We start from the raw sequence: 16,273 nt of genomic DNA, 5'->3' as shown, positions 1-16,273 counted from the left end.
TTTCGTACCATCCCGTTATCCTGTTACTTATCCTGAGACGCAAACAAACAACTCCAGAGCGAAGATTCATTAAAAGCCAAGGTCATTAGGTACACGACAACAACAGCAAGAACTTAGGAGTGTTCGCTTACCATTACCGTAATACTTCGACAACAGAGCAGGTAATTATATCAATCTAATCTTAATGTGAGTATAAGACTGCTTGTATATAGGCTACGTTTCCTCTCACTCATTCTGGACCCAAACACAATTTACCTAGGAATCAGGGAAATATTTATTAACTCAACTAAGCTTTAGGTGAGTGTAAGAATGTTTGTATATACGGTAGATCTAGATTTTTTTTTTTTTTTTTTTTGTCCGACTCTGGGCATAGGCTTCACGGCCTGCTATCAAGGCCCAGCAGTCCTCCTACATACCATACACCTCTCTACATGTCACCACTTCGGCACTAACACCCACCGTCCATACTGAATACATGCCAGGGCTGTCTCATACAGGACTGGTGTATTGGTATTAGCGGGGGTATTTTTACGACATGTCGGCGGGTCTTCTGGTAGATCAGTAAAGTCTGATTTAATGAAATTCAAATCCTTAAACTGTTCCCTGCCCCAGCCGGGATTCGAACCTGGGTCCGTTAGGACTGCAGGTCACCTCTCTACCGATTGAGCCACCGCCTCCCGCCATTAACCCATACAGTTACGAAATACGAGTGCTTCACAGTTAGTATGGCACCAAGGAATTATTTAATAAACTCTACTAAGCTTACACACACACACACTTACACAGATAGATAGATATTATTCATTTACTTATTTAATCACCCTCTTTCCCACCCATAAGGGGAATAAAACAGCATGCACAGGAAGTGGGAGAACTTGCTACACCATGCCCAATAAAATAAACAAACAAATAAATAATACACAACCCAACCTGACACCACAAGATTAAAATGATATCCGATTTTCCGCCATTAATTCCGTGGTACGTGATTAAACTGATACCGGTGTGACAATTAACAGCTCCCTCTGATTGCCCAATATGCCATACCTACATAAATGCAATTTTTAACAAGCGAATGAGCACGGGTTTTTAATAAGGTGCTTTCTATAGTGACGTGCTGTGTTTTCTTCTGATCTATCTAAATTTACCGGTATTTAAATATCTACCTCGTTTCCTTTCATCTACTTAGTTTCCTTTTACCATATCTATCTGTTTATTTTCCTTTTATCTATCCCAGGCAATAGCACGGATAGAACTGTTTAGGTACGGTAATTACAGAACGCAAATCATTATTAATTTTCGCTCTGGTCTAAAACTTACATCCCTCCATCTTGAATGCTGGGTCATAAAAAGAGATTCACACTAGGATTCTGAGTGGTAGTACCGATGTTAATTTACTTTGCTAACGAGCTACGAAATATATGCTGAATAAGGACAAAATTATCTGTGAAGTTAAGGTGAAAGAACTTTAGCTAGGAAGTGTCCATGATGATGACTTTTAACGACATCGAAATGTGTGTGTGTGTGTGTGTGTGTGTGTGTGTGTGTAGGCCGTACATGAGCAGACCAATGTTCATGCACGAGTAGGCTATGTAGGCTATGGGATGCCACGTGTGTGCGATTACTGGACAGCAATCTCTCTCTCTCTCTCTCTCTCTCTCTCTCTCACAAATGTTCGTCTCAACCCAATGATTATATTCCTAAGGTTTGATCCATGCAAATTGGGAAAAGCTAATTAGACTGAAGGAATTATGAATTGAGTGAGGAATAATAACGATACCGTCTTAGGCCTATGGTACCCTCTATGGTGCAGGACAGCCTAATGACAACACGACAGCATCTTGAATAACCTAACGATAAGGGAACATACAGTGGCTTTATAATTATAGTACATACTAACACTCAGACTCCTATGACTCACTTTGGGCGGAATAAATCGTCTAGCGTCCCCTGACTGGATTAGTTACTACAGCTGTCCCGAGCATGTCTGTATGCTCGTGAGTTGAGGAGGCTCCCTAACACCTTCTCCTAAGCGATTTATTTCGGCTATTGCACCTGACTGACCCCTTCTGTTATATAAATCTTTCCAATATCGCCATACTCTCTAGAAATTACGTACAAAAAGGATATTAACCATCTTTATCTAAAAATAAATCGCTAAGAATGAGGCGTTACGGAGCTTCCTTAACAGACGAGAATACGGACCCAGGTCACGCCCTCAACAGAGCAGGTATATAGCAGATGGACAACCTGGGTACCGTATGTAATGGCAACTCGGAGACAGCGTGAGAGGAAGAGGCAGACACAGAACTACAAGTAAGGATGAAAACAGCAAATCTACCAGGCTGGGATGAAGTAGGCTAACAACCAATAAAACAGAGTGGAGAAAGTTATCAGGCCTTTGTTCTGCAATGGACAAACTCATCCTGATTAGTCATATCGTACTTTAACCTCCACACGTGTCGTTCCGGTATACCAAGAATTATCGCAGGGGTGAATATTCGTATCACTCAATGTCAATATAATCAGTTATCTACGGTAGCCTACATGTTACTTTACTAAGATAACGTTATTTTACACATCTGTCTTGCTATCGCCAAAAGATTATACTCAGCTCACGGGATACTTCTAACTTGAAATTATACAATACACAGACTTCAATCATCCCTTCAATATTAGGGGCTCTCCTAAGCTGAGTAATGCTTGAAGATCGCAACAAATAAATAAATATTTGAATAAATAAATAAATACCGGTAAATAAAACCCCTCAAACTTTGGAGATTACACTGAAACTCTTTTTATCTATATATATTACCCATGACTGAGACAGAACACATTGCTGATATGAATGCAACAAAACCTTTTTTTATCTACTTGAGTCAGCAGTGAAGACAAGGACAAAACAATGATAAAAGTGCAGCAAAAACTCAATTCCTTGATACTTATACGAGTCTGCAATGAAGATAACTTACAAATCATAACACTGTATTGATAAAGATGCAACAAGAACTGAACTTTAGTTTATATCTCCATGAGTCAGCAGTGAAGACACATGAACACAAAACTTATAAAAATACAACAAAACCTAAACTCCTTGATATCTATAAGTGTCAGCAGTGAAGATACAGGAATACAACATATATATATATATTGATAAAGATGCAATAAAAATTGAATTTCTTAATATCTACACGGGTCAGCGGAGAAGACATAATTATGAACACAACAATGATAAAGATGCAACAAAAACTGAACTCCTTGACATTTGTATGAGTCAGCAGTTGAGATATAACAAGTAGGCTACGGTATAAAATCGATGAGTGCAATACTGAACCCCGAGGTGGGTGGGTTACGGAAGAAAAGGTTAGGTTAGGTCAGTTATGGGGTACGAGGCAAAATCGGGCATGTTGGGCTAGGACACTTGAGACTGATACAGAACACTTGCAAGAAGGTCAAGTCTGTATCGCACCAGTCATGTAGGCTAGTTAAGGAGAAGCCAAATAGACTAAGTTCAGCTAAGTTAGGTCAGAGGTAAAGATAAGTCAATGAAAGCCAAATAATTATGTTCAGCTTAGTTATATCAAGTCAGCGATAAGGATACGGTAACCAAAATAGGACACATGTATGTAAGATGGTTTGGGACAGAACACTTACAACACGATCATGTTTGTATCCCATAGCCCAACCTAGTTAGTAGAAGCCAATCAGCTAAGTTACGGTGGGTCAGTTAGTATATAAGGTACATGAGGGCTAATAACTAAAACAGGAAAAGTATTTATTGGACTGGCTGGCAGAAACTGGGGCAGAATATTTGCAAAATGGAACTTTACTCTGTACCCAAAAGTCTGTGAAAGTCAGATGAGCGACGTTACCAAGAGAGTTTGCACAGCCTATATGGAAGATGAACGTTAACTGCCAAAATAGAATAAACATATTTTGGGATGTGTTTGCTGGGACTGGGCCAAAACACTTTCAGTAAGGTTCAGTTCGTGTCCTGAAAATAGTGAAAGATTAGTTAAGTTAGGTCAGTTAGCCTAGCATAATAATGTACTCGGTACCATAAACATAATACCCAAAACAGGATATACTGGCGTGAACTGGTGGAGATTGGACAGGATACCGGTACTTATTTTCAGAGTTATGTTTGTACCCTTACATCAATATTGGGTACCGTACCGTATCGTTTATGCCCAACTAAAACAGCGGTATCCTTCACTGGCACGGAGTGGCTGTTAGTAAAGGAACAATAACATGATGGAGTAGTTACAGTAGGCCAGTTATACGCAAGGAACACCAGGAAATTCTATGCTGCATACGTCGGGCTAATTTAGATAGTTAGTCTGGATTATGAGTGTTAGCTGTGTGGTTTCCCAACAAGTTAGAGCACTTAAGATCTGGCTAAGCCATTACAAGTAGCTTGCTACAAAAACGAAGGCGAACTGGGGGTGAACTAGCAGGATAGATTAATTAATATACCACGAGATCTGCGTGTGAAGCTAATAAATAGAACTAACCCCTTTTTAGTCTACTCTACCTTGGCCTATAATTGTCTTCTCTCCACCTTGGCCCGTAATTGCGCTCTCTCGACCTACAATGTTAACCCTGAACAAGATAAACACTAGAAAATGGTGCTAATCAAGATGTGCTATGGAAAGAAAGTAAGGCCGTAGCACTGTCTTACTCTGCCTCTGAGCTAGCTACGGTACGTAAAATAAGCCACAAAAGGACGAGCATCTCGGCCAAGTTAGTTTGAAAGAAGTATAGCAGATATTTGGGGGGATCGGGAATCCTATATTAGCTAATACATTACGGTACAATAACAACAAAATGGACAGGTTAGAATGGATTAACATAGAATACAGTAAGGGTGATTAAGGCAAGTAAAGGTATGCATCGTCAGGCATATGAGTCAGAAGGTGCTTTAGATGGGGATGGCGATACACGTGAGAGAAATGTCAGTTAGCCTAGGGAGGAGAAAGGTTAATGTTCCTTGGCCAATACCTACCTACTGTTTACATACCTGCACTAACCTTCACACTGATAGGTTCCGCATGATCCATATTTATAAGTACCGTATGGCTGACCGAATATATAAATGGTGATCATTCTAAACCTGCTTTGCATTAAATCATAGAGCGGGTAAGCCGTAAGTTGAATAAATTAATAATTTACAAATATATATGGTACCGTAGGCCAGGCTACAGAATTACCGTACGGTACAGAAAAAACTAACCTCTCCTTTCCTGGTTCAAAATACAATACTCCTCCCCCCCCTTTTCTGTTGTGCAGAGTACCAACTTTCGGCAGCACAAATAATATAAAACAGAAAAATAAATCAATACACAAATAAACGAAATAAATAGATACCAATAACGTGCTGTAGGGTATGAAAAGCTGACATGGTAGGCTAAATACCGTACTGTAAAAAAAAAAAAAAAAGTTAAATAAATCTTCGAGTATCTTTATCTTTAAAATAAGGCTACTGAAAAGACAAATTTAGGAGAGAGAGAGAGAGAGAGAGAGAGAGAGAGAGAGAGAGAGAGAGAGAATGAACACACAAGCCAAAGAGAAGGAAACGTAAGAAAACTAACGACACAGGCAACAGAACACAAAGCACTTAACCTTAACGTATTCGCATTAACTTATTGTCACTAAATCCCGTATTTCGTACTGGTTGAATTGGCTTATAACGTGCTGGGCTTCTGATAGCGTGTGTTGATAAGCCAGATAACCAGATGAGGCAACTCTTTCTGTCCTTGGTGACGGGCATGACAAAGAGGGATTCCACCCCTTAGATAGCTACCCTAAAATACAAAGTAACTCTTTGTCAATGGAATCATGTCTTCAATACTATAATTCTTGTTACTTTATTTACTTAATCTTTCGGTAAATCCAGATACCCTAAAATATAAAGTATCCTATTTAATCCTTTTTACTGGGATTGTCTTTATTACTATTATTATTGCTACCTTATTTATTATTTACTGACCTTAGAACTACATATCAATTCCACACTCACGTTTTTTTTCTATTCGGATACTCTTTACGTAAAAAGTGACGGTATTTAACCCTTTTTACTACCATTATATCTTTACTACTATTATTCTTGCTACTTTCTACTACCGTATTGACTTTAGGAGTTACCTATGATATCCACATTCTCTTAACTGGTTTTATAATTCAGATACCCTACTGTCTAGTCCAAAGTAACTATATCACCTTTTCACTACGATGATGCCTTAACAAATGTTATTCTTGTTACATTATTTTCTTTACTGTTAGGACTGTAGAATATGGCTTCCACTCCCCGTACCCTATTTGTGTGTGTGTGTGTGTGTGTGTGTGAGAGAGAGAGAGAGAGAGAGATTACGGTGCCGCTCCTGTTAAAAGTACCAGCATTTCACCCCTTCGCTACGATATCTTTACTAATTTATTTATGTTTTAAACTAATGTCAGTATCTCCTCACTACGTTTATTTATTCTGTATACTGCCATAGCTTTGGTACTTTATTCTAACTACTCCCAATCGATTCTATTAACATCGGGAACTCTGTCATTTATAGTAGTAGTAGTAGTAGCAGTAGTAGTAGTTGTAATAGTTGAAGTATCACCGGTATTATTATTATTATTATTATTATTATTACCCGGGAAACGTAAATTTAATAACTCCAAGTCCCTCAAAAGCTGAATCAAACTACCCGGAGATAGCATGAATAAAATGAAATAATTACTCGGATTACATGTACGTAGTAAAATCCCGCAGTTATACATATACAGCAGGATGGTATTTTCTTGCGACATTCTGATGAGCCAGATAACCTGCCCACTACTAACCTACATTCCAAGTGATACCGCACAGCGTATGATTAATTTTAAAACCCTAATGTACTACCAATTTTCTCACTCTCTGTCTTTCAAAACCTCTAGCTACTTCTAATTTGGTTTACTCTGTCCTAAGTCCTAACAGTATCAGAGCCATTAAACTAGTTACAGTACGGTACAATATGAGAACTAATAATAATAATAATAATAATAATAATAATAATAATAATAAACAATAATAATAATAATAATTTGGGTAACAAAATCCTAACACTTCCCATTCAACCTCACTATCCAACTACTTAAAAATCTCCTCAATGTCTTCAGTTTTCAATTACTTTGCTGCTAGACTATTTCACTAAGCCTTTGGGGGTCAGTGCTTTCTAAGTACCAGTTGCTGTTGTCGTGGTCTCAGGCTCATCTAAACGTGAATCCAGTGGACTACAGGTTTTAGCTTTCCTTCTGCAGTTCACCATCCACAACTTTCCAAAACACCCCCTTCTTCACCTGCCATATGCTTTTTCCATATTTGTAGAAGAATTAAACATCTTGCAGTCCTCTTCACAAACTTGATTTTCATACATTCCACTTCCACAACTTTCCAAAATGCCCCCTTCTTCACCTGTCATATGCTTTTTCCATACTTATAAGAAGCATTTAATATCTTGCAGTCCTTATCACAAACTTGATTTTCATACATTCCACTTCCACAACCTTCTAAAATCCTCCCTTTTTACCTGCCATGTCTTTGTCATATCTACAGATGCATTTAATATCTTGCAGTCGTTTTCACAGCCTTGATTTCCACATTCTACCTTACAGTAAATATGGTTTTGGTCCTGGGTCAATGCCTTTGTATAGGCCTCCCCTTCACATGTTCGCTTCTTGTTTTGTGTCGGTTTTCCTTTTTTTTTTTTTTTTTTTTCTCACAGTTACTGTTTACATTTCTTTCTTGGTTATTCGTACTCCAGAAAGTAATACTGCTGCCCAATTTTCTTACCTGGTAGGCTACACACATTGCCTCTTAAAAAAAAAAAAAAAAAAAAGCTATCACAGTATATATATATATATATATATATATATATATATATATATATATATATATATATATATATCCCCACTAACAACTCCACTCATTCTTTGTACCTCACACTGATCGACGAACGGTTCATTGCATTTACTCAAATACTTTTTACCATTCCTTTCTACGGTACCTCACCAACACCTGCTCCCACAAAATGCTTCAAGTTTTTCAATGCATTCCTCACTTCTACCACTAATTTTATGGGCACAGTACATTCTACGACACAACGTTTATACTTTGGGCACCACCACCTTCATTCAAAAACTGAAAATCTATCCATTAAAACTAACAAGGAAGCTGACGATGATAAAACTAAAATCCGTAAAACGAAAGCCGATCAAAACAATGAAAGACAATACTACACATACAAGACGAAAGCTAAGAAGCACAAAAACGAGTTAAAATAAGGTACGAAACTGCAAAAAGCTAATATATATATATATATATATATATATATATATATATATATATATATATATATATATATATATATTACAAAACCTTCAGAAATACGAAAATGAAAAAAGGACAAGAAAACGGCAAAACCAGCCAAGTATCTGTAACCAAGAGCAAGACAGGAGACGAAGCAAGCAAGAGCTGAGTTTAGCTTAAGTTGCCTTTTACAGACGCTGAGATACAACACTGGGGAAAAACTTGATGTGTCACCCCCCCTGCCACTCACTCTCTCCGTTTAACTTGTCTTAGTTGCCTTCCTCCTTTACTCCTAACGTTTATCCACATAACATAGCCAGCCTACTAACTTTATTCGCTCCCAGTATGGTAACTTTATTTATTATTATGATTATTTTTTTTAATCCTCTTCCTCTGTTGTTTTGGTTGTACCTCTCTATTTCTCTCTATCTCTATCTCTCCATTTTTTACTTTCATTCAGTTACTACCTTTACATTCAATCCCTTCTTCCCATCATCACTTGTACCCTCTCTCCCTCTACCTGTTGCAAGGCTTCCACGTCAAGGTATTTGGCTTTTTACCGAGAAATGGGTGACGTACGGAAGGTTGAGAAAGAATGCGCGCAAGAGGGAGGTTGGGGAAGCCATGTGTTAGGGAAAAACACGGGGAAAACTCACGGTATAATGTACATGAGGAAGATTCAAACTAATTCAAAAGGGAAAAATTCGTTAAAATTTAAAATGGGAATTCGTTATAATTCAAATGGGAAAAATTCAAGCCGCTTAATAATGGAAAAATTCATGTTATTATTTAAAATGGGGGGAAATTTCAAGCTAAAATATGTACGGTATCTATTACGATAATTTTCCTCACAAACCGGTAACTGAATATTTTGGACGATAAATAAGAGGCTGAGAACCACCAGATAACTTCATTTTCCACGTAACTGTAATTTTGAAACTATTCACAGGATAAGCAAAACCAGGGAAAGGTTCAGGGGTAATTCTCAAAAGCGTTCAGACAATAGTAATGACCTCTCGTAATTAAGGTTTGTATCTACAGGTACTGGGCAGACTCACCGACAATTTCCTCTCCAATATTATTACTACTATTATTATACCAGAAAACTGAGAACTAGCTACAAAAAGTCCTCTAGTAAACTAAGTTTTATTTATAACACGACACAAGGGAAGATTGGTTTTCATTCTTTTCTGTAAGAATATAGGGAACTCTAAATCTGTTGCGACTGAACACTGAATACTAAGATGAACAAAGCTCTCAGAAATACTTCATCTTGTTACCATTTTTTTTTTACAGGCAGCACGTGGCGTGGGAACATTGTAATTTCTCCTTTTTCCTTGTCCTTCCTGCCGAGAAAAATCCTCGCTACACGAGATATTTCAGATTTCCAAGCCAATCAACGTTCAAAACTCGGTCATGACAATGGTTTTCAATTTATATAAGAATGCTCTCCACAATAATGCTAAAATCGTTCTTTCCCTGGTTTAGTTTGGACTGTATGACAATCTTGGGAAACTAGACTGTAAGAAGTATGCAGAGGATAGGGAGGGGTGATGCAAGGTGTAAGGGTAGTAATGATGCAACTGTGAGGAGACAGTGTTAAGGTGAGGTGAGTGAGGGACAAAGGGCAGGTGAGAGGAGGTAGGGCAGCAGGCGCGGGGCAGGGTACGTGATGGGGAAGGGGGAGGAACAAAGGGAGGGAGGCAGCACGTGGGAGGGAGGGACGCTGGGTAGGTATGGAGGGGAGAGGAGGGGGCCGCCACAACAAACAAAGGGCCAGGGGGCCGAACTCACCACACCACACCGAAGGCACCGTAGCCGATGGGTCTGTCCGGGGTGACCTCGGTGGCGGGCGGAGGCGGCGGCGCGGGCGTGTGGGCGTGGTGGGGCTGCCCTGCGCCCACACCCACGCCCGCGCCGGCTTGGGGCGCTGCTTGCTGTTGCTGCTGCTGCTGTCCACCGCTGGAGGTCCTGTGGTGCGGGTGGTGGGCATGGATGGCGCCTACGCCCGTGCCGGCCTGGGGGGCGCCGCCCCGGGGGTCCAGGTGGGCGTAGTAGCCCGGCTGAGCAGCGGCCAGGATAGCGGCATTGTGGGCGGGAGGCACAACGCCCACGCCTCGCTCACCCACGCCCGCCATGACGTGCTGCCGCCCACTGCCGGAGCGAGTGCCCACCACAGCCATGGGCGCTGAGCCTCACATGGGTGGCACTGCCCTCACACCTGGCTTATCTCTGGCGGACACTCCGCCTCTCTGCACACTAACACTCACTCCACTCCTCACTCTCCCTGTCGTCACCAGGTCCCCGCACCAACAGCACTCCCCTCACAATATCCACATTAACCCTTTGTATCTCCCCACGCTGTGGCCTGGCAGAGCGACGCTCCAACAACACTACCTCACAGACGCTCTCTCACTGACTGGCTCACCCTCGCAATTTTTCGTGCTGCATCTCTAACATCAAATCTCGTACGGAAATGATGGAATTTCTAAAATTTCCTCGTAACTGCATGAATAATTATATTTAGCCATATTAAGACTATTTCCCATACAACACACCATCCACGGACCCCATAATATATCCATAAAATAATATGTGGTTAGCGCAAGTGTGATGTTTATCGTACGTCAGGCATCCATGGCGGGGAGGAGCCATCATCCCTGTCTAGTGATATATTACTAACTCACCTAAACTCGGGATAATAACCTCCTCAGTATACCTATTACAGCAGCAAATACTATCTCCATGCCAATACAGAAACCAGGAAAACACCAACATATCGAAACTAACAAGAATCTCAGTTATACATGGAAAAAAATGAAGGACAGTGAAGAGTGGACAAAGGAGAGGGATTGGACAAAATGCTGCTCCACAATATTTGTCAAGCGCCCGCAAATTTGTTTTTCGGCGGGGTTATTTCCCGTCACAAATCTGTTTGGTGATGCTGTGGCGGTAATGTAGTGTTTGGGATATCCCATCAAAGGTATATTAATGTATATATTGGTTTCGTAATACTTATTTCACAATATATTGATAGTAATGTAATAGCGTACCAGTAACTGTAATTACGCTGATGTTACGCTTCTCTTCTGGAAATCCGGTGATAATTCACTTGGCGATACAGTTCGAGTGATTCCATTTAAGTTTAATATTACTGCTACGATGTTTGCCATAATCAACGAAAAGCAGCTGTTTTTAAAACCTGTGATGCTTTCTGTCGTACTTTTAAATTTTCTAAATGGTATTGCAATCATTAACGTAGATTAAACACCCTTGCATATCATTGATAAGGGGATTTAGATTATGAGACGCTGATAAGATGCACTAATGGGTTATGTACAGTGCTCTTATCAGTAAAGCTTAAAACCTACATTTGAATACCGTCAGTTGAAATGACGGTTAGTAAATTATGTATCAGATATTTGGAAGGGTTTTCAGTATTAGTATACAGTACTTTCCTTATTCTTACATAGTAAGGTTTAATGTGCACTAAGGGTTATGGTACAGTACTCTTACCATTAGTGGCGTAAAGCTTAAAAGCTCAAGTTGAAAATGACGTCAACAGAAATGACGGTTAGTAAATGTTTTACTGTAGATTTTTGGAAGGGTTTTCGGTATGACTATTATATACTTTATTTATTCTTACATAGTAAGGTCTAATGTGACTAATAATTAAACCACCTCATAAGAACATGAGAGGATAACTACAAGTCCACGATAGGCATCTCCAACAAAAGTGTAACGACAGTACTACAGTAAGACAAAGTAAAGATGATTACGCCAATTGATTTTATTCATCTCAGTCTGAAAGCATAATACTGGTAACATAACTCTCCCATGGGGATTATGTTCCAGCTCATGCCAAACGATTTTACTCAGCTGAGTGAGTCATAGGAGGCTGGGTGTTAAATAATTCAAAAACTTAGGAAGATCTTTTCTTCTGCCATAATTAAATCATATGAAGCTGCGTGTACCGCCTGCCCAACGGCCACTCAGACATTTTCCTGCCAGCTCCTTCCTGCCTACCTGCCCCATTGTTAGCAAGAAGCGACAGCTGCCCACGGAGGACCTACAGTAATAATGCCAACCATCGCCATTTTGGGCCCACATCTGTCATTTGCCGGGGTATGCGCTGTTTTTTAAGTCTGAACGGTTAAAGGATTTGAATTTTGTTTGATTAGTTACACCGGTGGCCGAATTTAATGAACCTGAATTCAGTTGGGAACGTAATCATCATGAGAGATCACATCTTGAACCAAAATGGCGAAGTTTTGTTTGTCGCTCGAGACTTGGGTAGAATTACAGTTCCTTCCACTCTGGTTCTACAACCGTCACGGTGAGGTCGACGACAGTACAGGTTACTTCACCTGCATCTCTTCGAAAGCAATGTGTTTGCTTGTTGACTATTATTGCAGAAAACTTTAAACCTTCATACCGCAAATGCGATCAGACCTAAGTCTGTCTTCACAAGTGGTACCAGTACTACCCTCCCTCCTTACCCCACCAACGCCTCGCCTCACTCCTGTCTGCTCAGCCCCCCCTTTTTCTTAGGAAATTTTGCTTTAAATCTTCACTTCCAATCCTAACCTACAGTGCTCACCTTCAAAGTGTGTACTTCATTCTGCCTTGCCTCATTCGTTTGCCCACTCCCCACTTGCATGTCTCACCTCTTCTTGTACAGCTCATATTCATTGGACACAAACCTCTCCCATCTCAATTCACATCACAACCCACCTCTCACATTCCTGAATTCAACTGATATCCTAGCAGTCAAAAATTTCAAAAACTATAAGTATCTCAAGTAACCCTTGATGCACCTAATAATCCACTTACGCTGGCAACAGACAATTTGTTCAGTCATGGGAAATTAATGCCGTAAATTCTTGCTTGGTCTTTGGTGGTTCTCTTTGATTGTGGGAGAATTAAATTTTTTAATGTTTACTTGTCCTAAGGTATCTTTGACTGTACTGTCATTTCCCATTAATCTAATTCCAGTACAGTATGATGAAATTTGCTGTATTATTGTTGCCCCCAAACGATTTCACTTTGCTGACCCACCCTGATGGTGGACTGTAGGAGGAGGGTGACTTCAGTATGTGGTCCACTGGGCTCTCCTCCCCATCCTTTGAAAGGAGGAGGGTGGGTTGTAGGAGGTCAACTTCAACATGCAGTTCGCTGGGTTCTCATTTCAGACAAACTTAGAGTTACAACAACTACTACTACTACCCAGTGGCATACCTGGGGGGGGGGGGGACTGTTTGAGACTGCTCCCTGGGCCCCCAATAGAGGGGGGGGCTCCCAAAAGCCATAAAATTTTTTAAAGCTTTTTTTTTATTAATATTTAAAAATATATATACAGTATATTTATCATCCCGACAATCCCATCTGAAACATTAGATAAGTTTTGAGAATTAGGGGGGCTAGGTTCTTTGTGGGGTCCCCCCTCCTGGAGGGGAGCCCTGCAAAGAACCTAGCCCCCCGGGTCCCCGAATCTTTAGGTACGCCCCTGCTACTACCCATCACAGTTTTTAATGAGAATCAGGGATAGGACAACGGTGTTGATGAATTTATAAAAAACTTTTGGCACCGACAAGCTGCAATGGACAAGTGAAAACAGATATAATAAAATAAGTGGCTATATTTTTGCACAACTATAAAGATGAGCTATGTCAGTACATAATATAAACAGTACTCCTCTAATCCCCACTTGCTGTTCCTTTCAGCATCATATGAGGGTCATCACAGGTAAAGCAGCCAGGAAAAAATAAAAAGCCATGACTAAGTAGAGAATAGGACCTCAATTCGCAAACAGACTTATGATCAATTCCTTGCTGTAATTAGTATTTGCTTTTGCAGGAAGAATATGAAACACTGGAAAATTCTGCTGGGACTCCTATCCTTCCTGAGAAAATAAGTCACAGCTATGACAGAGAATGGATCATAGTTTGTGAATCTTGGCCCAATATACATCAACTACAGTACTAAACTGATCAAAGTAGTATCTGTCTTACATAAACTACTCTGATTCACCACACTAAATTGCTATATTATAAGGTTTTCTAGCAGCATAATATTAAGGACACATTATCATATCCATAATACAGTATTCAGAATGGTGGCATGCATTACTTAAGGCCAATGCTCCAGTATCAATAATGCTTGAATCTACAGTTAACTTTAAAACAGGACAATTTTTAATTTTAATGTCTTTAAAAGCACATCACCAGCCAAAGTAAGCCATGAGGAAAATCATATCTATCTCATTTGCCAACAAAGATGATTATTCAGTAAATAAAACTGATATATAAGATACTAGGCAGCATAACTGCTTCAGTAAATAAAGACAAATTAGGACAATGGTACATATTACTTCAACTTTCCTACATCAATAAATTCATCCTCCTCCTTTGTATACCTCACCACTCACTACTCTGCCCATACTCTGCAGATCTGATTCATCTCTCTTACCTCTTCCCGCACTTCTTGAATCTCCCATTTTTCTCCCTACTCCTCATCCTTTGAACTGTCCCTTATCTCCTTCCTTCTACCCATTCCTTATTTCTCCCACCTGCTTCTTCCCACTCTGTTTAATGCCCCTTTTCCTACTTTTTCCCACTCTTTTTGGTGCCCTTCTTGCCTCCACTGCCACCATATTTTTTAGCCAAATCACTGAGGAAGGAGTCCATCTCGCCAGCCCTCTCACGGCTCCGCTTTAGAATCAGTGCCTTCAAACTGTCCTCAGTGTCACCCAAACCAAGCTCTTTCTTCATCTCTTCTGCCTCCTCTGCCTCCTTCTCTGCCTGTGAATTGTCAAAGCAAAAATGATAAGTTATGCATGAAAGTAGCTAAATAATTTATTAATATCTTTTGATTCACAATAAAGTATCATCATTAATGATCCTTTAACTTTTAATGCAACATGCAGTAGAAAATGGTACGTGGCTACTGAAATGTACCATGTCAATCAATGCATGGGTACTCTTTACTGTAAATTATGAACAATGAGTAGCATTCATAAACCATGGAATGCACATTAGCAAGGCTTCACATTAAGACAGATGACTGATGTCTGCTGACATACTTCCTTATGCCTATCTTTAATTTTACTTTCAAATATTAACATACCTAATTTACCATGTCAGTCATCAGACTGTTCCTAGCTGATTAAAGCTAGGAAAAGTCTGATGACTGACATCATTTAGGAGGGGGAGAAAATATATAACACTTATATCAGATATTTTAAATGTACTGGATTCTGCTTTCTTATACAGGGCTGTCCTGTATGTGGTACCTGAAAATACAGTAGTCCAAAGTATGCAATGCTTATGTGTACAATTTTCTTTAATGACTGAGTCTACTAAGCTTCATTAGTGTTCATAAACATTTATTTCCATATCTTTTTACACTTACTGTCTAGAACTGTGTTTTATGCCTAGCCTACTTCACTTTACAGTGTCTAGAGCTACACAGTCACAATGAACTGTCTTCTCTTACTAGACTGTGCTGTAAAAAATCAAGAATAATAAGTAGCTATACAGTACTGAGTTTGCTTGTACAGTATCAAGTTAGGAATCGACCACTTGTGAGCTTCGGCCTACAAAGAAGTTCAAAATATTATCACTGATAATTGAAAGTAGCTGGTGCAACGAGGGCCTTGATAAGAAACAGAGGCTTGAGTGTTGAAGCTGCACAAGGCTTACATGAACGAGTATTAGTGCTAACTTTAACATATGGATGAGAGACTAGGGTGTGGCATGAAAATGAAAAGCCAAGAGTAAGAGCAATGGAGATGTGACTGGTGAGGAATGTGTGTGGAGTGCAGAGAGTGGATAGGATATGAAATAACGTGATTCGTGAGAGATGTGGTTAGTAAGGAAGTCTGTGGACACCAGAATCGAAGAGAGTGTACTGAGATGGTATGGTCATGTGGAGAGA

The 16,273-nt window shown here is 39.8% G+C and overlaps 2 protein-coding genes across 3 annotated transcripts in view; both read right to left on the bottom strand.

The window, feature by feature from the left end:
• nmo (serine/threonine-protein kinase nemo) overlaps nucleotides 1-10,668 on the bottom strand; it is a 138,068-nt gene extending 127,400 nt beyond the window's left edge. Inside the window, exon 1 of the mRNA XM_080285703.1 lies at nucleotides 10,133-10,668. Coding sequence (XP_080141829.1) covers nucleotides 10,133-10,521 — 389 coding nt within the window. The 5' untranslated portion in view covers nucleotides 10,522-10,668. The remainder of the gene's footprint in view (nucleotides 1-10,132) is intronic.
• LOC145416778 (dnaJ homolog subfamily C member 9) overlaps nucleotides 1-16,273 on the bottom strand; it is a 412,599-nt gene that overhangs the window by 387,244 nt on the left and 9,082 nt on the right. Inside the window, exon 6 of one of the 2 annotated variants that reach the window (XM_080285699.1) lies at nucleotides 14,921-15,138. In XM_080285699.1, coding sequence (XP_080141825.1) covers nucleotides 14,941-15,138 — 198 coding nt within the window. In that variant the 3' untranslated portion in view covers nucleotides 14,921-14,940. Of the gene's footprint in view, nucleotides 1-13,826; nucleotides 15,139-16,273 lie in introns of those variants that run through there. The other variant, XM_080285698.1, reaches the window with a different exon arrangement.

Source organism: Coenobita brevimanus, chromosome 107 (assembly GCF_032717465.1).
Source record: "Coenobita brevimanus isolate Jiangsu-jjx chromosome 107, ASM3271746v2, whole genome shotgun sequence".
Taxonomy (NCBI): Eukaryota; Metazoa; Arthropoda; class Malacostraca; order Decapoda; family Coenobitidae; genus Coenobita; species Coenobita brevimanus.
This window is presented reverse-complemented; position numbering and strand designations above follow the sequence as displayed.